This window comes from Sceloporus undulatus, chromosome 3, assembly GCF_019175285.1.
Source record: "Sceloporus undulatus isolate JIND9_A2432 ecotype Alabama chromosome 3, SceUnd_v1.1, whole genome shotgun sequence".
Lineage (NCBI taxonomy): Eukaryota > Metazoa > Chordata > Lepidosauria > Squamata > Phrynosomatidae > Sceloporus > Sceloporus undulatus.
Genome location: NC_056524.1, coordinates 141,896,862 through 141,919,880, shown reverse-complemented (window position 1 = coordinate 141,919,880; position 23,019 = coordinate 141,896,862). Strand labels below are relative to the sequence as shown.

The 23,019-nt window shown below is 43.6% G+C and overlaps 1 protein-coding gene and 1 long non-coding RNA gene across 2 annotated transcripts in view; both read left to right on the top strand.

The window, feature by feature from the left end:
- The first annotated feature begins 450 nt into the window (after positions 1–450).
- ATOH8 (atonal bHLH transcription factor 8) overlaps positions 451–23,019 on the top strand; it is a 43,513-nt gene continuing 20,944 nt past the window's right edge. Inside the window, 2 exon segments of the mRNA XM_042458239.1 lie at positions 451–943; positions 945–1,238. Of these exon segments, the coding sequence (XP_042314173.1) occupies positions 635–943; positions 945–1,238 (603 nt within the window). The 5' untranslated portion in view covers positions 451–634.
- Positions 11,187–20,728, top strand: LOC121925737. Its single transcript, XR_006102945.1, has 3 exons — positions 11,187–13,717; positions 14,898–15,007; positions 19,430–20,728. It is a non-coding gene; the product is annotated as an uncharacterized LOC121925737 (long non-coding RNA).

The following is a 23,019-nucleotide window of genomic DNA, read 5'->3' as shown; positions in this document are numbered from 1 at the left end:
CTTATAGGGATCCATTGCAGGGATGCATTGTCCCTATAGGGATCCATTGGGGAGTATTTGCCTATAGGGATCCATTGGGGAAATACTTACCCATAGGGATCCATTGGGGGAAACTTTCTTATAGGGAAACATTGGGGAGTATTTGCCTATAGGACTGTACTGGGGAATACTTGCCTATAGGGGGCTCTATTGGGGGCCAGTTGCTTGCAGGGAACCCTAGCCCAGCGTGTCTCCCTGGGGGCCAGTGGGGCTTCTTTCCAAAAGAGAGGGGGGCTAAGGGGGGATTGGCAGCAGGGCAGCTGTTTGCTTGGGGAGGGCGCTTCCTGCCCCTTCGCAGCAGCAGCAGCAGCATTAGCATGAGCAGGAGGAGGAGGAGGAGGCTCCAGTCCCGCTGGGCGGCGGCGGCGGCGGCAGAAGCAGAAGAGGCAGAGGCGGGTCCCCTCCTTCCCTCCCTCCCTCCCTCCCTCCCTCCTTCCCTCGGTGGGAGCAGCAGGCAGCGTGCGGTGTGGGCTCCTGTGCAAAGCCAGGCTAAGGCAACCCAGATGCCGGGCTGCTGTTGCTGCTGCCCCTGACAGAGAGAGAGAGAGAGAGGGAGCCTGAGGAGGAGGAGGAGGAGGAGGGCCCCTGGGGGGCCATGAAGAACATGCAGCTGCTCCCGGAGGACGAGGAGGAGGGGGCCAGGGAGGCTGCCCGCTGGAAGCGCCTCTGCCTCCAGGAGCTGAGGGGCCTCAAGAAGCTCCGCAGGAACCAGAAGAAGAAGGAGGAGGAGGAGGAGGAGAAGGAGAAGAGGAGGAGGAGGAGGAGGAAGAGGGCAGCCCCCAGGAGGGAAGACCCTCAGCAGCAGCGGCAGCAGCAGGAGGAGGCTCTGGACCTCCGGAGCAGCCAGGCTTTCCCTGGCCCCAGGGACCCCCGCCTGCCCCCCCAGGCTCCAGGGGCCCCCTCCGCCTCCTCTGGGGCTCTTCCCTCCTGGCTCTTCTTCCTCGGCCCCGCTGCCCCACGCTGCCCTCTACAGGAGTCGCCCCGAGGCCCCGCTCTCTCCCGGCAGCGGCAGCGGCAGCAGCAGCAGCAGCAGGCGCCCCCCTCCTCCTCCTCCTCCTGCTCCTCCCGGGTCAGAGCCCTCCCCGGGGCCCCCCTCGGAGATGAAGGCCCTCCAGCAGACCAGGAGGCTCCTGGCCAACGCCCGAGAGAGGACCCGCGTCCACACCATCAGCGCCGCCTTCGAAGCCCTCCGCAAACAGGTACCAGCAGCAGGGAGGGCCAGGAGGAGGAGGGCCCCCGGGAGGCATTGGGGGACACCTCCCTAACAGGGCAGGAGACTTGCTCCGAGGGAAACATGGTCAGAGAACCATTCGAGAATAGTACATCCCTATAGGCCAGAATAGATGCCCCTAGGGATACATTGGGGAAAACTTGCCCATAGAGATACATTGGAGAATACTTGCTCATAGGGATACATTGAGGAATACTTGCCCATAGGGATACATTGGGGAATATTTGCCCATTGGGAGACATTGAGGAATACGTGCTCATAGGGATCCATTCGGACATACGTGCCCATAGGGATACTTGGGGAATGCTCCCTAGAGAGCTACATTGGGGAATACTTGGCTCCATCAGGGATACATTGGGGAATGCTTCCTATGAGAAGTACATTGGGGAATACTTGCTCCATAGGGCATACATTGGGGACTGCTTCCCTAGAGAGATACATTGGGGAATACTTGCTCATAGGGGATTACATGTGGGACATGCTTCCCTAGAGAGATACATTGGGGATACTTGCTCCTAGGGAAACATTGGAGATGCCTCTCTATAAAGACATTGCAAAACACTTGCTCCTAGGAAACAGTGTCCAATCACTTGCCCATAGAGAATCATTGGATAGTATAGATGTTTTTTATTTTATTTTGAGTACTGTATTCATACCCTGCCCTTCAGTGTAAAAGCCTCTCAGAGTGGCTTCAGACGTTATGCAGACAGTTCCCCTGCCCTCAGGCTTACACATCTACGGAGCTGTCAGTAGCAGACAAAGTCAGGGCTTGCCGTGTGGCGTTGCCTGGCACGTGCATGGTGCCCCTCAGATCCCAGGAGTTTTAAGATCACACTGGTGGCTGATGTTGGGCAACTGAAGAGAGCATGAATACAGCACATTTGCAAAGCATCCCCCGCGCCAATGAAGTCAGTGAAATTGGCAAGTAAATCCACCACGAGGGATTACTCACACGCAGTGTGCCCAAATATATTATTCTTTTCTTTTCTTATATCCCCAACTCCCAAGTTTCTCCCAATATAGAGGAACTGCCAAAAACGTGCATATCAGAAAGGCATTGTCGCTGCAATCCCAAAAGTAAAAAACAGGATGCAACATGTAACTAGGCGTTCATTTGTGACTCAACGTTTAAGTGTGTTGGTATTTGGGGGGTGAGTAGTTGATGTGAACATCGTTTCATGTAACTTACCACAATTTTTCCACGGATACTTCACAGTGATAACCACGCCTGGATTGCTCCTGTGGGTGTGGATAAACTGCCCTACGACTGGGTGGCAGTTTGGTGAGAGGAATCTTGGGCACCTACTGCACTTTCTCAGAGAGCGGCTCTTTTCCTCACTGCCTCCTCTCCTATCCCTCACTGTGAAAATTGCTCAGCGGCCTTCAGGGACGACCTTACAGGAAACAATACAAAGCATGGGAAACCCCCCCCACCCACACACACACAAAAGGAAGACAAGGTGCCACCAGAAATGTTGCGGGGAGATTGGATCAGACGGGGGACAAAACGGTCCTTGTGGCGCTGATCCTTTTCCCTTCCATCATAGCAGCAATAGTGAGAAGCATTTTCATTACAACATTGCCCTGTATCTGGGATATTGATGCCTGTCCTCCCTGAAAAGCGATGATTGACTGGCACTCATGTGACACAGGCCATGCAGATGACATACGCAGATTCCATCCATTGAAACCTGGGCATTGTTACATTCATTGCGTGGAGGTTCACATTAATGCCATAAGCCAATCAGTGCTGCGCAGGTCTGGAACAGCCTCCTCGGCAGGATCACAAAGGACGGGATAAGGACAGGCCTTATGCCTGTCCCCCATTGTGGAATAGCTCCACTGACACTAAAGAGAAATGGGGGACAACAACAGCCAAAGTAAAAAGGCACCCTGATATGCTTAGCTTTCTGCTCCAAATGGAGGGCTCTTTGGCCATTTTCCTAGTCAAAAAGGGTTGAAATGGAAGGGCATGTCTGGGAAAAGGAGGACAAAAACCCGATCACACCTGCGCCCGTTCCAAAGAGGCTGTCCATCCCAACTGCTGTGCACAGGGATCAACCTTTAGGGAAGGTTCTCGCCATGCCGTTTTCACCCATTGAGCAGGGCCGGAGGCCGTTCTTCCATTTCAGTGGCTTCCTGAGTGTAGAGAACTTCCCCATTGATACATGGCTTTCCCTTCGACTGGGGTGCTTTCCCTCCGGGCACCCAGAAACTGTCGCCTCTTTTTCTAGTGCAGTCCTAGGAAGGAACTCTCGGCCTCAGATTGATATTACCCTGCAGGAAACAACCAACTAACACTGGCTACACAGGTCAGCTCTTCCTCCCAAGGGTGCTTTTTCAAAAGAGTAGTTGTGGTGTGCTTGGTGTTCCTTCCTTCAAATCTTAGGGTGAGTCAACATCTCTATCATGGGTGTTGTCTTGGCAAGCTTCTTCAGGGGAGAGGTTTGCCGTTGCCATCCCTCTGAGGCTGAGAGGAGTGTGGACTATTCCCCAAGGTCACCCCGAGAGGGTTTTCATGGGCTGGAGCCAGGCTATGTGAACCCTGGGTCTCCAGGGAGTTTCATAGTCCACACACTCAAACCACTACCTCACAACTGCGCTCCTAATTTTTCAAAAGAGAGTAAAATGGAAAGGAACACCAGAGAATTATCAGACTTGGGGCAAAAGATGGGAGAGAATTGGGACATTGCCCATCCTTATTGACACTATTGTGACAAAGATGAATCACACTACATACTGTGGATGTCACACTCATCCTGTCCTTATCCTGATCCAATGCAAGTGGCAATGTGTCCATCAATTTTTATTCATGGGAAATCCAGTCATGCCATATGGGAACAAGTCAGTGTCCCCAATTTCTTTCCCCATCACCCCCTACCACCCCCGTCTTGATATAATTTGCACTGGTGCTCAGCAGCATCAGTTGCCCCAAAGGAACCTTTGTCAGTACACGCTTCCAAATAATGCAGGGCCGGGCCCATGCCCATATAGGCCAGGTATGGCCACTGCCTAGAGAGCGCAACACTGTAGGGGTGCGGCAGAGGGGCAGCCATAGGGAGTCACGGAGGCCTAGAGAGAGAGAGGAGAGAGGGGCCGGAGTTTGGAGGATGAGGCGCGACGGAGCAGCCAGCAGCTCTGCCAGCGGCCTGGAGTGAATTAACAGGGAGAGAGAGCTACTTGCGTGTGGTGCTGTCGGTGTGTTGCGCACGGGCCAAGCAGGCCCCAAACCCTGGCATTTTATCACTTCCACCCCGGTCTCCTATTTTGCAAAAGCAGAAGGGGGGAAGAATGTTTGCTGTGCTCTGGCACACTCCTGTTGCTGCATCTACATTGGAGAATTAACCGGGTGTTTGGCACCTCTTTAACCTCCCTTTTTCTGGCTCAAGGCTATGGAATGTCGGGGGAGGTGGAGAAATTTGTTGTGGGGGGTCCCTCCCTCTGTCTTTCCTCCTGTTCCTTCGCTACCTCCTTCCTCCCTCCCTTCACTCTTCCTACCTTCCCCCTTTCTTCCCTTTATCTTTCTTTCCGTTCCCCCTGTCCTTGCCTCCCTTCTCCTTCCTTCCTTACGTCTTCCTTCCTTCCATCCTCTCTCCCTGCTCATTCTTGCACAAGAGAGCAGGACTTGTTGGAGGAAAGGCTTGCCATGGCCTTCCTTTGAGGGCTGGAGAGAGTGTGATGCGGCCCCTCCCAGTGGATTGCCATGGCCAAGCGGAAATTTGAACCCAGAGTCATAGTCCAATGCTCCAAACACAATTAAGTCCACAACTCCACCAACATTGGCTCCAAACAATCCATTTTAAAAAGCTTGGTTCGTTCTTCCCAGCATGTCTTCATGCACAAAGGAAGGCACCACAAAATGGAAGAACATTTCAAGAAAAAGGGAGGAACAGGACGCAAGAACAAGCTCAAAACCACTCCTAGAAATATTGTAAATGCATGCTTGCTGTAGTCGTGCTTCAGAAAATGGAGGATGTAATATGCTTCCAAAGACAGAAGGTTGGAATGGAGGACACATGTCCTGGAAAAAGGAGGAGGCTCTGTCCTGCCCTGGAGGCAAACCTACCATGGGGGTTTCATTGGCAATATGAGTTCAGGGAAGCTTTGGCCATGGGGCCTTACTCCTGAGTCTGAGAGCAGTGTGAACTTTGCCTACTCCTGGTGATTTGTGCCGTTACTGTGTGTTCTTTTTCTTTCTCGCCCTGGGCAGCCATTCCGCATCTTTTGTTCATGGGCTGGGCTCATCTTACACTGCAGAACATAATGCGACTTTGACACTGCTTTATAACTGCCCTGGCTCTGTGTCTATGGAATCCTGGGGATTTGGGATTTTTGGAGGCAGATTTCGCTTTACTCACTTCAGTCGAGAGCATTGGAGGCCACAACAAACCTCACACAAATCCCAGTGGCTCCATAGGCATGGGAACCAGGAGGATAACCAGCAATGTCCTGCTTATTTCCAGAGTATATCTTGGCATTTCCAGTCTTCCTGTCCATGGAGGAAATTTATATTTGATATGAGGGGTTTCAGACGTTTACTTGTTCATGTCCTCCATGTTACTTGAAAGCCCTGTACAATTTTGTCGCGTGCCATTGTCCTCCTCTTGCGGTTAGGGACCAGGCTGGTCACCATGGGATGCCAAAGCCAGCTAAAAGTGGTATCAGAAACTGCAGCCCTCGTCGGCATCTCACCTGGTGTGACTCTAACTGGTTGTCTTTATCTTCGCTTCCTTGTACAAGACAAAGACCCTGTTTCCTGTCTCTGTCACTTGGGTGAAGATTTTCAGTTTTTAGAAGGGGTCATAGATGGACCACCACTACCCCACACAAATTCATAGGCATGGGATCCACATTTTTCTTCCACATCATAGTAGAATGAATAATGAATTCAAGCTTGCACCAAAAGGAACATGTGTGCATTAGTCCCTCCATTCCAAATATTCACAGCCAAATACAAAAATTGGCTTTAACCTGTACAAACCTACATTGGCTTTTTGTACTAATTCTCAATTTAACTGTGAGGGAGAGATTGGATCCTAAGTTCTGATGTCCATGTTTAGCTTTAACAAATGAAACAAGTGGAGATCAAGGGGTGAAAATAATTATGAGGGCTGACGGGTGCCAAAAATATTGTCTCAACACTAGGGTTGGGGAAATGTAACCGCCTAGGAACCGGCCTGGGCAAACGATGCAACTTGCATTGACAAGGTCCCACCTCAAATTTTCTTAACCCAAGATCCTCAAGTCTTAGTGCCTAATCTGATTCATCAGAGTTAACATGGGAAGGGAGAGTGCTTTTGGTTGGGGGGGGGGACACTAAAGGCAACATTGGGTTCTTTGCTCAGGATCATGAAACAATGAACGGTATGCAGCTTAATTGCTGGTGACACTGTGCGGATTTGGGCCTGACCTGTGATTGCCTTTTTCCCCCACCCTCCTGCCCAAAAAGTCAAACTTTGGATGCAACACTGCTATTCTCAAAAGTTCCACACAGGTCTCACAGCCGGGTGTAAATTATATGTTTCGCTGTTAATCAAAGACCAATTCTCCTGTCAGTTCATGAGCTGATGTTGCTCATAACATTTTCTCCTTCCTTCACCCCCACAAGTGGAAAGCTTCGAAATGCCAAGATGTCGTATCTGCACTTGACAAGAAATATGTCTGGTTTGAGATTGCATTAACTGCCCTGGCTCAAGGCTATGAAATTCTGGGAATGGGAGAGTTTTGTTGGGCCCCAGAGTGGAGACAGAGCCATTCTCTCCTGCCAAACATATGCAAAGTATAACCTCATCCTGTCCCAGATTTGCTGGGGACGGTGCACAGGGACCGCCTGTGACTGTGGAAGAACCGCAGATAACAACAAATTTGCTATTTTGTACCTGAGATGAACACCTCTCTAGGATCTCTGAGAAGTCTCCTCAGTGCAACTCTGTGGTCCAACATCCTGCCAGACATTGGCCATAAAATTGCATTGGGAGGAGCTACAAATGGCCAGGGAAGTTGAGTGTTCGCTCTAGTAATCTCTAGGTCCTTCAGTGCGGTTTTTGGTTTAAAAGTTGAAGACCACCGAGTTACGCTGGAGAACCGGGATTAATTCTTAGAACAGAACATATTAATAAAATCCGTGACATAATCAAAAGCTGCAAAAGTCACAGCTGTGAAAATGTGGCGAGGACACAGTGTGTTTGCCGTCACAGAACGCAAATTCTTGACGCATACTATGGTCATTGGCTTTTTCAAATGGACTGGATCCTTTTAAGCCACTGAAGCTCGTTGATTTAACATCTCCAGTCCCAAGTGTAGAGATTTCCAATAAGGAGGGATCATGCATTGCCTCGGGTTAGATGGCCACCTTTTCCTTGTTCCTTAATTTTTGCCACCTAACCTAATGAAGCATAGTCTAGGAAAACATGTAAACCTGCGGCAGTTTTGTCGGATATTGTAGCAGATGTCTAATAAAGATCCTGTGCCACTTGTGGACTTTTCATTTAGAAAAATTAAAAAACACGGTTCCCATAAGACAAAAGCGAGGAGAAATTGGTCAGTTTTGCTGTCATTAAATGAGCTGGGGATTTTTTGTGAAGGTCTTGGATTGTGTGATTCTGACAAATGTTTTGTAGAGTCCCTCTGTTGTTGTGCTTGGGTGGGAGAGACGGCTAAGCTGGAATTCAAGCTTTGTGTTCAAGACCATAGGTGACACTTTCCACAAAAGAGTGGGCTTATAATTAGAACATAATAGTTATATAAATCAAAAGAAACTAGTGCACCTCTTTTTAACAATTTAACAATTTTATCAAAGACTAAACAATTATTAGAATAAAATTTAAACACAGATCAAAGCAATTTTTTCTGAGTGTGATGTCCTGACTGAGATGAGGACCAATATACCGAAAGTTTGGCAATAGGAAGCCCTGATGACACTTTTCCAAGCTTTATCTGATCCTCAGAACCATGCTCTATAAACAGCAAAGGCGCCCACTTCCTATGAGACTCAAAGCAGAGGATTCAAAGGAGGTGATCTCACACGGGAGGAATTCTCTCGTAATTGGTCGATATGAAAGGAAAGTGGGGGGGCCATAATGCTATCGTGTGAATTTGGCTAGTTCAGCTAAATGTTACGTGAATTGGCTAAATTGCATTCGGAACTGGACTTCCCATTGCCCGAAAAAAATAGCTTGCCCTATGGCCAAAATTGTTGTATGGGAGTTTATCACGCAGATAACCATGGCAACAACCCATATATTGGCATTGCGGATTGCCACTTGGATTATGACTTCCCAATTTCTCTTGGGGGTCGGTGCTAGATACTCCAAAGATTTTTGTGTGCTCCTTTTTCATTCAGGAACTTTGTTGTTTGTTGTTGTTTGTTGTTGCCAAAAACTAGTGAGCCTTTTCAACACCACCACACATAGGGGTTTGTGCCTGGCTCATGTAGCAAAGAAAGATTGACCCCCAAGGGAGAATTGATAGGGCTTCAATGCCCTGCATTCTCTCTCTTGCGCCCCTTCTCGATCTCTCTCTTTTCTCACTCTCACAGACTACCAGTGTGGGTTACAGCAGCATATTGGCTTGGCAAAGAACAAGTGTTGACAGTGGCAGCTTCTTTTGTGGCAAGAAAACCCAACTGAAGCAGCCTGACCTTGGGCGAACTTTGCACCTTGGAGGCATACATACCTTCTGTGGAGTAAACTCAATTTACTCTACTGTTCATGACATTTTTGGGAAAGTGAAAACAAGTGCATTATTTTCAAATACACTACTGGCTGCTGGCATTTTGGTAGTATCACTGGCACTACTAGTAACTGAGTTGCCAATCACAGCATTTTCCCCACTGTTTACCCTTCATCACCCATTTTCATCTTTTTCCCTTGTGGACTGGGGCTCAGAAACCAAGTGTTTGTTGTTTTTGTTAACTGCCCTCGAGTTCACACCTTGAAACTCATGACTGCGGTGCAATCCAGCTTCAGGGCGTCTTGGATGAAACGGGATTATCTGGCATCCATTTCAAACTGGCTTCCGGTCGCGGGTTACCAGGGTTGAGCAAACGGCCAATGGTCGCCTTGGTCCCGATGATCTCCATCATCGACAGGGGTCATCGTGTCCCTGTTGTGTGGGGCGCTTTGGACAATCTCAGCGGCTTTTTCAGCTTTTTTTGCTTTTGCTTTCGATACGCATTAGAACCATGGTAATCCTTCTGGGAACGCCTGGCAGAAGGTGGGAATCGTGGGCACTGCGCTCCAGTGGTTCCGGTCCTGACCTCTGCTGGGAGGTCCCAGATGGGTGCAGCTGGGAGAACGTGTGCTCCCGACGAGAGGCCCCTTAAAACACCGGGGTCCCTTCAAGGAGCCATTCTGTCTCCGCCCATGCTTTTTTACACATTTACATAGGAAACACGCTGGGGAGCAGAGTCCATCCGGAGACATGGCGCGCGGGTTATCAGTACGACTCGGATGACACCCTAAATCAATTTCTCCTATGGTCTCCGACTGATGCAGTGACCGGGGATGGGGTCTCTCCTCTGTGTGGCCTGTCTAGAGTCAGTAATGCGGTGCTGATGAGGGAAAACCGACTCAAGTGTGAATCCAGAGAAAACGGAGGTACCTGGGTGATAGTTTCCCCTGGTCACGGAATGGCGGTGGTTCCCACCTGTCCTGAACGGGGTCACGCTCCCTGTGAAGTGACTCCGTGCGTCAGTCTGGGGGTGCTTCTTGACTCGTCGCTTGCACCTGACTGCTCCCAAGTGAATGCGCACGGTTCAAGAGCACCTGTTATCACGCTTCGGCTTATGTCGCCCCATGCTTGCACCCATTACCTGGCCCAGCAGAGGAACCTAGAACCACTGTTGTACATGCTCTGGTAACCTCGCGGAGACTGGCATTTCTTCTGCAATGTACTCTACATGGGGGCAACCCTTATACCAAACCTCGGCAAGCTGCAACAATGGTGGGCAGACACATGGCCAGCCAGGCTGGGTCACTGGCTGTCCTCCAGGACCAGCCACTATAACAACCGGTAACTTAAAGCTATCTCCCATGTGGCTGCGCCATTTCGCTTCCAGGTCTCAGTATAAGGCGTTGGTAATACTATACCTAGAAGCCCTGAAATGGCTTGGGCCCAGTGATACCTCTAAAGGACTGCCATCTCTCCCCGTACCCCAATCTGCCTACGCACCCTGCAGAACATCTGGGCAGCACATTACATGAGTGTGCCTATGGGTGAGATTATTCCTCCACCACATGGTAGGACATTTTCCACTGCTGCTTCACCAGCCCTTTGGAATACGCTGCCCACTGAAGCGTCCGCTGCGACTGAAACCAAACCACTCCGGGCCCAATTCCAGGAAGGACCTGAAAAACCTTTCCCTGTTCCAACAGGCATTCCCCAGATTGAAAATGATCCTGTGGGGCCTACCCTCCTCTTTTCGTGGCCAAGAGGTTGGGCTATGGGGCTTTTTTTTTTTTTTTGCCTGGTTATTTTATTGTGTGTAGATGGTTTTTGATACTTTGTATTTTTAATGTTTTTATGTCACGAATGTTTTAACTTGTTTGCTGTAGAGAACCGCCCTGATCTCAGGAAGGAGCCGGGAATAAGAATAGAACAACTGTTATTTATTATTCATTATTATTATTATTATTATTCTAGTATTATTTATGACTGACCCTGTGGCTGAGGAGACATCTCCAAGACTAAACCTCATCATCAGTCTACGTGGGCCTGCTAATGATTGAGTCCAACCATGCTGTCAAAGTGGTCTTTCTCTCTTTCTACTGCCCTTTATACATTTCCTAACCATTAATGTCTTTTCTAATGACGGCATGCCTTCTCATGGATATGGCCAAAATACAACAGCCTCACTTTGTGCGCCTCAATTTTGTCATCCTGGCTTCCAGGGGGCGTTCAGGCTTGATCTGTTCTAGAACCCATTTGCTTGTCTTCTTGGCCACCCACAGTACCCTCAGCACTCTTCTCCAGCACCACATCTCCAATAAGTTTATTGTCTTTCTCTCAGCTTTCTTCACTGACATCCATACATAGCGATGGGGAGTACAGTAGCTTGGATGATCTTCCCTTTAGTGTAGCTTACAAAGTTTAAAATAAATACAGATAAATGCACACACAAAAACATAACTAAAAACATACAACGGTGTTATTGTTAAAATGTAGTCAAGCTACGGATAGAATTTAAAACAACTCCATTTAAAAGACAACAGATAAAACACCTTGAAAGGAAAAGATAAAATGCTGTGAAACGTCCTAGCAGCCAATTTTTAAACGTCTGCTGCAACTGAAAAGTTTTCACTTGATGAAGAAAGAGCAACTGGGAGGGAGCTAGTTTAGCCTCCTCTGAGAGGGACCTCTAGAGCCTAGGGGCAGCCACCAGAAAGGCTGTTCTCCATGTGCCTAATAGATGTATCTGTGAAGGTGATATGACCAAGCGAAGGGCCTCCCCCAAAGATCTCAGAGGTAAGCTCATACAGGAAGATATTTTCTTTCAAATCACTTGGACCTAAGCCATGCAGGCATTCTGAAAAAGTGATGAATAGCTAGTTTGTTTTATTAATTTTTTTATAAAATAAAAACAACAAATAAACACATAATTTTACTTATCAGAGGGTTTCATTCCACATAATTGGAGCAAAATCCTCCATTTTAATTATAGTAATGTAACATCCTCCTCCCCTCAAGTAACGCACACATTACATCAGAATTTCAACATTGATTATCCATTTGTAGTGGTAACATTTCCTAGGATCAATCATCAGTAAGCTTTTGTTAACAGTCAGTTTACACATAAATATTTTATCACAATATGGATTCCTGCTCTTATTTCCATCTTTCTTTACAAAATTCAACTATTCCCGACCATTCATTTCTCACCTTGTGTTTTAAACATGCCGTCAATTTGTCCATTTCTATCATATCTGTTAATTTAAGTAACCATTCATTTATTTTTGGTGTTTCTAAGCTTTTCCAATACTGGGCTATTGTCAATTTTGCAGCAGTTATTAAATACAAAAGAACTCTCCAATGCCTTCTTTCTATATTTGGGAATATCTTATTTAACATATTCAACAGGTATATTTCTGGGTGCATTTCATATTTAATCTGTAGCATCTTTTCTATTAAAAATGAACTTGGATGAACAGTTGGTTTTGTTTGTTTCAGAGCTTGCCCCAAGAGCTGGAGTAGTTTTTAACTGAATGCTTTCAAACCACCTTAATGCTGTACAGTACATAAACTTCAGTATTCCACCTTAGTTCTGTTAACATGTAATCTTTTTCACAGGAAGCAATAAGTTTTTGTAATAGAAAAATCCTACCTTGTCGATTTCCTACCCATCTTCCTAATCTTTTCTGGCTCTGTCAGGGCTCCTCACCAGGTTGTCACCCCGTGACATTTTAATGTTTTATAAACAGCAGTGTACAAAACTCCCTGGAGAAATGTTGCTAATCTTATCAAAATGGTTGTCTAGAAATGCCTCCAAATATTTGCCTGAGCAGGGCCCTCTCTTTCAACTGACAAATTATTTGAGAAAACTTTGAGGAAGAACCAAACATCAAGAGTGCCTGGGATATGCTACAGAAATTTACTCTGTTGTGACATGCAACTTCAGTGCTTGTCGTCTGGGTTGCATGCTCACCACATTCTCATCTAGCTGACTTTGCAGATCTGCTGTCCTGGAAGAAACTCTTCCCACATTCAAAGGACCACATATTTAGAGAATCTAATACTGTCTTCAGCAGCACTCTTTGCATCTTGCAGAAAATGTCAGGCCTAGTGCCTTACTGACATATCAGAACATAGCACCACTTTTGGTTTGAATTTTTCTGCAAGTCATCAGAATTGTTTTGGTTTTAGAAAGTTGATTAAATCATCACCACACTACTACTACCGCCATCATAATTATCTCCAGCTATGTGAAAAAGCCATACGGTAGCATCTTTAATGTATCAGTTAGTGTCTAATGTGCTACTTTATGCCTTTTTATGCTGAAACAGACTGATATGACTATCTCTTTGAATACTACTTAGATAAGAATTAAATCCATCTGATTACTCTACAGTATTGACTTCCTAGCTTTCTTTCAGTTTGTCAATTTGTCTCAATTTCTAAGGTCTCCCAATAATGTCAAAAAGGACTGGCACTTTTTTTAGAGCAGTTAATCCGTGTTATCAGCTAGGAGAAAGTTATAAGCTTCTGGTTTACTTGTTTGTCATCCTAAGATTTTTTTTGCCATTTCTTCTTTGTCATCATATAACAAGACTCTTAAACAGCTGGGAGTGTATCAATGAGGTATTGAAAGTAATGCCTCCCAACAAGTCAGAAAGTAAGGAGAAATGCCACAGTTAGAGGCTCACCGGTCAAACATCCTGTCCATCTTCCTCTTTTAGGAAAGCAGCAGAAAAAAACAGAATCAAAGGCACCACTTTTAGCCTGAAAAATATGGTCAGTAAAACTATTCACTGGAACAAATTCTGCTAATTACTAATTACATCAGACCTTTCAACAGAGTTCAATTTATGCATGTCTGATGATAGTATTTATATTATTCAATACTGCATTGAAAAATGGGTCACTAATGCTGAGTTTGCACTACCAGAGAATATGTCCAAAACAATACTGTATTTCTGCTTTACAATTGTTTGTCCTTACTTTCTTCCTTGATTTTTTATATGCAATTTTTTTAAGCTGGAGGAGGAGTAGTTATTTACTTTCCATCTTTCCTTATTTACTTTCCATCTCCTCCCCCCCCCTTTTTTTTTTTTTTTAACTCTCACAAGAACCCTATGAGTTATGTCAGGTTAACAGAAAATTACTTGGGATCTCTCATATCCCAGTGACTGCCTATGTGGGCTAAAAGAAACAGCCCCGCATTGCTATGAAATCTACCTGTTCAGATGATACACATGCCTGAAACAGGAGGAAAACAGAACCAAGCCACACTCTGAGGCTAAACACCAGAGCAAAAAAAACAACCTCATTTGCACCACTCCAAAACAGAGCATGCTGCTTGTGCATCAGTTCAGAAGTGGTGAAGAGCAAGCACCCTGCGCAGGGCAAGCCACCAGTACCATTGATGGCTTACTTGCTAATTAGCTTACTTGCTGTTCACCGCTATGATCTTTGGAATAGCGGTATATAAATAAAACAAATTATTATTATTGTTGTTGTTGTTTTTGGTAGCCACCTGTGAATCAATTGCACAAGCAGACAAATGGGCAGTTGCACTACCAACCCATTGTATACCTCATGGAGTTAAATGATGTCAAGTATGTCAGATTATTAACAGTACAATGGATTTCATAAAGACGTTAACAAACTGGCCAGTCAAGCTGGGGGGGGGGGGGCATGGAGGGACAGGTGAGAAAGAGGGCATGTACAGGGAGGCACCATGATGGTGCAGTGCCATTGTGTCACTGGGCACACGAATGAGCTGTGTGGGCAGATACTCAATTGAGCAACTGGGTGTGCAGGGCATCCAATGGCCTGCTGGCTGGGTGGGACAGGGGGGTTATCAACATCTATTGGCAGAGCATCTGTGACCATGTGTGCATGCACTTGTGACAAACTGGGGAAAAATAATGATGCAGTATGACATATAGCTGTGAATGTTCTGTTTTGGTAGGTCCTTCCTTGAAGCAGGAGGGATGATGGATTGCATGTCAGTTATTGGGCCACTGTGGGAGTTGGTGGTGTGGTCAGAGGGTTCTCTCCACGAACTGGGAAAACCTGGAGGTAAGCCAGCTTTTCCCTGCCACTTGCTCCCTGCCCCAGTCCAACCCTCTAATAGCTACATCTTACTATTTCTTTCATGAAAAAAATGTGTTTAGAACACAGGTTATCCAGAATATGAAGAAAAGCCTTTGTCTATTCTGTGCTAGGTTTTCTGTTTATTATGGACGTGGCTGCCAAAATATGCATTAACAGTGAAGGTTATCGCTTTGAAACCATCCCCAGAAATGGCATTCCCTGGAACTCAATGGGAACACGATGGGAATGTTCGGCGGTGGCAGCGGCATTCCGCCATGTAGTAAATTATTGTTCTGGGCCCCATCTGGTTCCCATCATGCTCCATGCGTGCCCCCGCACGTGCACAGTGTAACGCATCGGGGAACGTTTTATCCCCGGTGCAATAAACTTCAGTGTTTCACTAGGTTGCACTTGTTCCAAATCTTTCACCAAGATTTGGACCACAGTTTGATGCAGAGCTAGACACACCTAAGCCTATTTCTTTCAGTGGACCCAACTTTGTGTTGGATTATTGTGGCTGTTAGGTATGTTTGAGTATCACTATAGTCTTCTGAGCTGAGGAAGCAGCAACATAGCAACATGTGTGCTACGCTGCCAGGTGTACAGGAACCCTGAAGGTAGCCTGAGTCTCTGGCAATAATATACTGTCCAAATTTACTTTCCTCCAGTTGTGCATTTATTACTAGTATGGGAATTTTCTCCCTTAAACTGTAAGCTGTATAATTTATCTAGAGAAGGGATGAATTATAAGCAAATGCACTCCATTATTTCCCACTTGCCACATCAGTTTTAAAAATCTTTGGTTACCTTCTGGGCTCACAGAAGCTTGCATGACAAGTAAATAAGTTTGTTGGGTGTGGGGAGGACCACACATGGTAAAGGGTGAAGCTGATGGAATGGAAAGAGGAGCAACACTGAAGTGCTGCTAAAGCAAATTCCCTGGGAAATGCTAGTTTTAAAACACCTTTAAGATAGAGAAAAGAATAAAGTTGAGGAATTCAACTACCCTTGAACTCACTGAGTAAACTGACATTCATGTTTCTATGGAGAGATGGTATTTTTAAATAAACAAGTGTGCTTTAGAATAGAATGGTTAGTCACAGGGCAGACAAGCGGGAAAGTGACTATTATCTTAATACTAATAGGTGCAGAACATCTGGTTAAAGATACAATAGTTGCCAAACCACTTAAGAATATTGACCATAAAATTATCAGATTTATCATATAGCTGGAAGACTGCCTTAAAGTCATAACAATAGTTGCCTACAGACATATTTAATTTCAGAAGAGTATTTTTTTTTTCAAAAATGAGAAGATTAAATAAAACTTAAGAGGATAGTTAAACCCCATTAGAAAGTTTAGGGATTATTAAAACCACTATGACAGAGATCCAGACAAAATATATACCACAGACTAATAAAAGGTAGAAGCAAGTCCAAGAGGATGCCAGGATGATTAAATGACAGTGCTGAGGAAAGAGCAAAAAATGGGGGTTAAACAGCAGATGTATTGCTCAAATATGGGGGGGATTAACATTGGCTAAACTGATGTATAAGGCATATAGGTAAGGAATTTGAAGAGCTTTAAGGAATCAGTAATAAATTTATTGAATGCTTTTTTTGAACTAACAGGTGTTGGATAATTTCCAACTAGTGCCTAATATTTAGTTCTTTATTAAATTACTGGAACATGACTGGCTGTTCAACCTCAGGTGTTTTTAAATGAGTGTCAATTATATGGATAACTTTAAATCCAGTTTCTGGCTCAGTAGGGAATTAAGAAAACTTTGGTTGTCCTGGAAATCAGTCTACTCAGAGAACTGCCCAGGATGAGGGCACATCTTTGCTGGTTTGCCAGATACATTTCGCCAGCATCTGTGGCTGGCATCTTCAGAGAATGTTGGCATAGAAGAGAGCTGTATGTATGTACACACACACACACACACACACAATGTGACCGTGGGTAGGCAGGAATGATTTCCATGTTAATCTGTGTGTTGTTCTGTTGCCCTGAGGCCCTGGCATCAACAACAGAACAATACACAGATTAACATGGAAATCATTCCTGTCTACCCAGGCTCATATTGTGTGTGTGTGTGTGTGTGTGTGTGTGTGTTCAGCTTTCTTCTATGCCAGCATTCTCTGAAGATGCCAGCCACAGATGCTGGTGAAACGTCAGGAATAAACTCTTCTAGAACATGGTCACATAGCCTGAAAAACCCACAAAAAACTAAGAAGATTAGTGTTGTAACCGTTTCCAAACTGTTGCAATAAAAATAACAAAACATGTGTTGGTCTTTAAGGTACCACAAGACCTTTTATTGCCAAAGGTTGTAGTAATGACCACTAGCTTAAGATGTTCTTACAGGGGTATGAACAATGTTATGAAGGAGGCATGTATCAGTCAGTGGCTATTAACTATACACATCCCATGGTGGGGAGGCCAGACAATGTGCGAAGAGTGTTGTCTCCATGTCTTCTGCTTGTGGACTTCCTAGAGGCAGCAGGTTGATGACTGTTGGAAACAGGATGTTAGGCTACATAGATTGCTTGGTTCGATCTAGGAAGGCAGTCTTGTATTTACTAACTATCCTGTAAATACTTAATTGTAAGGAAAAGATAACTCATTTTTTGATGTACTAGAAAAAAAGAGCAACTTGATAAACTTATTAATAATCAAAACATGTATGCTCAAAAGGCACACATCCTTTCTGTTGTTTTTAATAAAGACTTTGTTTTCTTTATCTAAAATCAGCCTGTTACACTATACAATAACAGAACCTATTGTCACAACTTATGTCACAGTTGTTATTCCATCCATAATAGCTTAACATCTGTAGCCAAGATTTGTAGTACATCAAGTTTTAGTGTTAATCCTTCCTCTGTGGATGTTATCATATATATAATCTTTCTATTGCAGTTTCCCAGATCCTAATTAATGTAATGAATAGGTGCTACTCATTTGCTCAATTGCACAACAGAAGCAGAGGGTAAGGGTGAAGGTTTATCTATTATATGAAGAGCCATTGTGTTAATACAGTGGAGTTTTGGATTTTTAGTGTCTCTTATTTTATTTGTTCATTTATTATTTATCACAAAAATGCATGCTAAGAAAAAAACCCACAATAGTTCTGGGTTTAATACTGTAGTTAAGTTTGTTGAATATAGTATCATCTCCCTCCACACATACCTTTTGTGGCGGAATGAAAGTACCTGCCTCAGCTACAAGTTATTATGATGCTTTCCTCTTCATATTAGATTAGTCACATATTTTTAGTTTTAGAAAACAAGGTTAGACATGGATGTTCATAATTGTTGTTTGTTGAAACAACACAACTTCAAACTAAGGTTTAAGAAGCTAACTTGTTCAACAAACCATAGTTAAAAGTAACCACAGTCTAAGGTTGAGGTGTAAACAATAGGTAATGAAGAAGTGAAGGTTTCCACTGTCCCCATTTTGAGAACGAAAGGAAAGGGGAGAACATTGAACTCAGAAGCAACATTAAACTAATTTTTACCATTACATACATGTCTTCTTGATAGCCTTGAGCTCGATGGTCCTGAGTTATGGATGATACATAGAAACTTACTAGATGTTATACTGGATATATGGCTGGCATTCATGTTTTCCACAGGTAAAAAGGAATATGGGAGCAGGGATGTTCTGAACAAAATGATATGATGTTATATGCTTATAGAGGAGAAATGGCTTGATTGTACCTACATAGGCTTTATAATATCTAAGAACCAACATTTAGCTCCATTTTACAGAGGCTTGGACATTTTTATTTGTTGTAGATTTATGTCTTCACTTATATCAAATACTGAGGCTTTATTGCATGAGCTGAAAAAAGTTTGACACAACTATGCTAATATTGTGCTCAATTAGGTCAGATTTTAATTTTTTTTAGCATTTTCATCATATCAAACGATGTCGTCATATCAAGAACAATGAGATGGAGAGAGATTAGCTCATTCCAGTAATATCTTACTAGCTAAGTACATCATTTGATGTACAAAGTACAGCATTGGATGTGTTTGCTATAGCTGTTCTTAAATGCATATTAAATTACCTTTTCTTGCTGACTGATGAGGAGGTTCCTGAAGCTCGAAATATTTTTCAGCAGCATAGATGGGTGTGATGAAATTGCCTTACCCATTTTGATCCATGCAGAAACACTTTAGTGTTGCCTCAGAAACAGTGCAGAAAGAATTAAATGTGAAACTGCTGCTGTTTATTTGTTTTCTGGGACAGTGCGTGCTTCCCATTTATTTTCAGCTCATGCTTTTTATGCACCATGATTCATATTTACTTCTGGAGTAAAACAGAATATAGTAAAATTGACCCAAGTTTCTAATGGTCTCTCCACAGTCGGCTCTGATGAGTTCTTTCCATAATCTTTTATAGGACCAGAACATTCTGAGACTATCTTGAGGCTCCAAGTAAAAGAGACTGTTATCTGATCTGCAAAAGAAGTATCCTGTTATCATGAGATTTTTCAGCAGACATTAGAAAACGTTTGACACACTATGATAGTGGATAGTCAGCTCAAACATTAAATCCATTTTAAATAATTTTAGCTGTTTGTTTTAATATGAATGAATGAATGAATCTTTATTTATTAGAATATTAGAAACTATACGTTTCAGACAGAGACTGACATATAATAGTTGATAGCATTGATCACCAGTGCCCCATTTTGTTTGTGTTCCTCCAAAGCACATTAAGGATTTTAAGTTTCCCTCCCTAACCTGGCACTTACCAGATGTGTACAAATTTCACAATCTGATTGATGATTGGGTGTGGTGGGAAAACACATCTGGAAGGTGCCAGTTTGGAAGAAGGCTGTTAAAAACCAGTACAGTTATGCTTTCGCCACTGATATGCTTCATCTCTTCACATTTTTGCATCCCCACCCAGCCCCAATAACACCTTTCAGATACAATGGCACCCTTCTGTGCCATTTTATGCGTAAAAGGGAATGGCACAAACTTGCCTGTCAAAATGTTTCTAAAAATGCTCTTCTAAAAGTCACACAAATACATTGCTCATTACCAGTGAACGTAAGGCACATCATAGTACTTCAGAAATAGAACTCCATCGTTTCCTTGTTACTGAAAAGACAACTCATTACAGGTTACTGTGTTACTTCAACTTGTTGCTTCTGATATCTGGTTTTCAGTAAACTTGCCTAACAATGCTTCAAATACAGATAGCATGCCGATACAGGAAAAGGATGAAATTGCAAGTCATGTGTTTTGAAATCTTATCTAAGAAGTTCTGACAGAGTAAGCCCCAAAGATCTATATTTATCTCCAGGGGAATAAATGATGAGACCTGACATAAGTCATATACCGGACATGTACTTTAACTCTGGAAGTGGTTTCTGAGGAGGAGAGTTAAGTAGGTTAACTACACCGGGAGATGATCAGTAACTGTTCCCCTGCTGGATACTCCTTCTCACCCAAGCTGCTCCACCCTCCACAGAGTTTCAGATATCTGTTTATTGTCACAAATTTTCATGTATCTGGCCATAAAGTTGCCACATTTCTCAGAATTCAGGTGTGCCACCTCATACTCATTTGTATGATTAGCTGTCATGGATTCAATTCCTTCCTGAGTTTTTTTTTAAAAGCAAATTTCTAATTTTTGTCAGAGCTCAAGACATGAAACAAAATGTGCTGTGACTATTTTGTTCAGTTGTTTTGCAAGAAACTAGACTGCTGTTCTTTTAAGGTGTTTCGCCGAAAAGTGAAGTCTCACACCTTTGACATATAGATAGATAGATAGATAGATAGAGAGAGAGAGAGAGAGAGAGAGAATTATAACTATAAACTTGACCCATCCTCTTCCAGTTCCCTGGATTAATGCTACAGTTTGGGAAGGAAGTCTAGATGAGGTCTGTTGCAGAGCTTGTTGCAGAGATTCGACAAAAGGCAATATAGCCATTGGAATGAAAAGGAGAATGCATCAAAGCAGAGTAAAGGCTGCTATTAAAATGTCAGTCATAGTTATGAGACTTCACTTATTGGCTAAACACACTGTAAGGCAAAGCAGGCTTAGTGCAAAACAACTAAGCAGAATAGTTATTTCACATTTTTTCCCATAGCATGGCTCCTATGAGAGATAGAAACTGACTTCAGGCCAGTGATTTTTTTCTTAAACAATACTGTAGTTAGAGAAAGATTAACCAACATTGTATATCCCATTTCCTCGTTTTTACACTGAATGGAACGGACACCTAGGAGTGAATATCCAAATGTACACTGAAAGGGTTGTAATTGTAAGGACAAACACTTCAAGCAGATATTTCAAACTATAGTGGAGCAGCTAATGATGGTGTGTGAAGCAGGCAGGCCTCTGCTATTAAGTTTCTAGATAACTGTGGGCAAGCCATTGTATTTCAGCCTCCTCCAAAATGCAGAGCCACCAGCTGGATCTGTGGGGCCAGCAATATTATTCTAATTTAGAAGGTTATTGTTGGAATTTATGTAAAGGATGTGAAGCACTATGAGCATCCTAAGCTGCTGTGGCGAGTACCCGAACATTATTACTTCTATTGCTGAGGTTTTTCTTCTCCAAAATAGCTGAGGCACTCTTTTTTCAGAAATAAAACAGACATTGTACTTTGGTATCCAGTTACCTGTACTTTTAAATTATATTGTGGTATAGACTCCCTCCATAGTCCCGAAAGAGTCCGTGACCCCCACCAATAGGTGCTTCAGATTTAGTCATTGATTTGGATACATTTTCCTCCAAAAAGGAAACAAGTTCAAAGCAGGAATGCATTATGCATGCAGAGAAGTATGATTCATGAGTTGCAACAGGTAGCAGAACAGAAACTGGTGTCTCTAAATCTGGAGAAATAAGTAGAGAAATAAGAAAGAATGATGCTTCCAAAGGAGAGAGTTGTTAGAAAGCGTCAAGGCACAAGCAATAAATCATACAGAGACACCTAAGGAAACCTTAAGCTTGTGTGAGAATTTAATTATGTAACTGATTTTCACAGAACCATAGTACAGTTGGCCCCCTATATTTGTGGCTTTGATTTTTGTGGATTTGAATATTCGTAGATTTGATTAATATCTTCTTTCTACGAATCTGTAGGTTCTCCAGCGTGACACTACTGGAAATTGACCATGGAGTTGCACTGGAGGACCTAGAGATCCCTAGAGGGCTTGAGGAATGGATTTTCTATGAACCTTGTTTGACTTGTAACATTGTTATGTTTTCCTATTGATTGCCACTGTATTGATATTGCTTATTGTTATTGTCTGTTTTATATCGCTGGGGGGCTGGGAAGAGATTCGTTTGCTTTTTATTGTATTTTTCTTGTACTTCCACTGTTGTTAGCCACCCAGATTCCTCATTGATTGGGCGGGATACAAATAAATAAATATATTATTGTTGTTGTTGTTGTTGTTGTTGATAGAGAAAACACTTCTTTAGGCAGTTGTAGGTCTTCCAGTACAATTCTTTGGTCAACTTCCAGCAAATTTTGACAGCACTGGAAGTCCTAGAAATTCGTAGAGAGGAAAGTATTTTTTTTATTTGCAGTTTTTCCACTTTCACAGGGGTCCTGTGCCCCTAATCCCAGAGAATGTAGAAGGCCCACTGTAATTCCTGTGTGGCACAGTTATGTACCCAGCCCCAGAGTCCTTTCTAGCATCTGATCTAGAAAATAACTGGCAAGACAATACAGAGTCCTTGTTGTTGTTGTTGTTGTTGTTGTTGTTATTATTATTATTATTATTATTAACTTTATTTATAAAGCGCCGTAAATCTACACGGCACTGTACAAAACCAAGTAAAATCAAGAATATAAAATCCTGCCTATGGTGTACAATCTAAAAGTTAAAGCAACAAATAAAAAACATCATGTGAAACAAGTTAAAACAGCAATATCCACTACTGAGTCAAGCATCTGAACAACCAGGACACAATCACAGACTCCCTGGGAACACTTCCCTAAACAATATGGTCTTTAACTCAGCTTT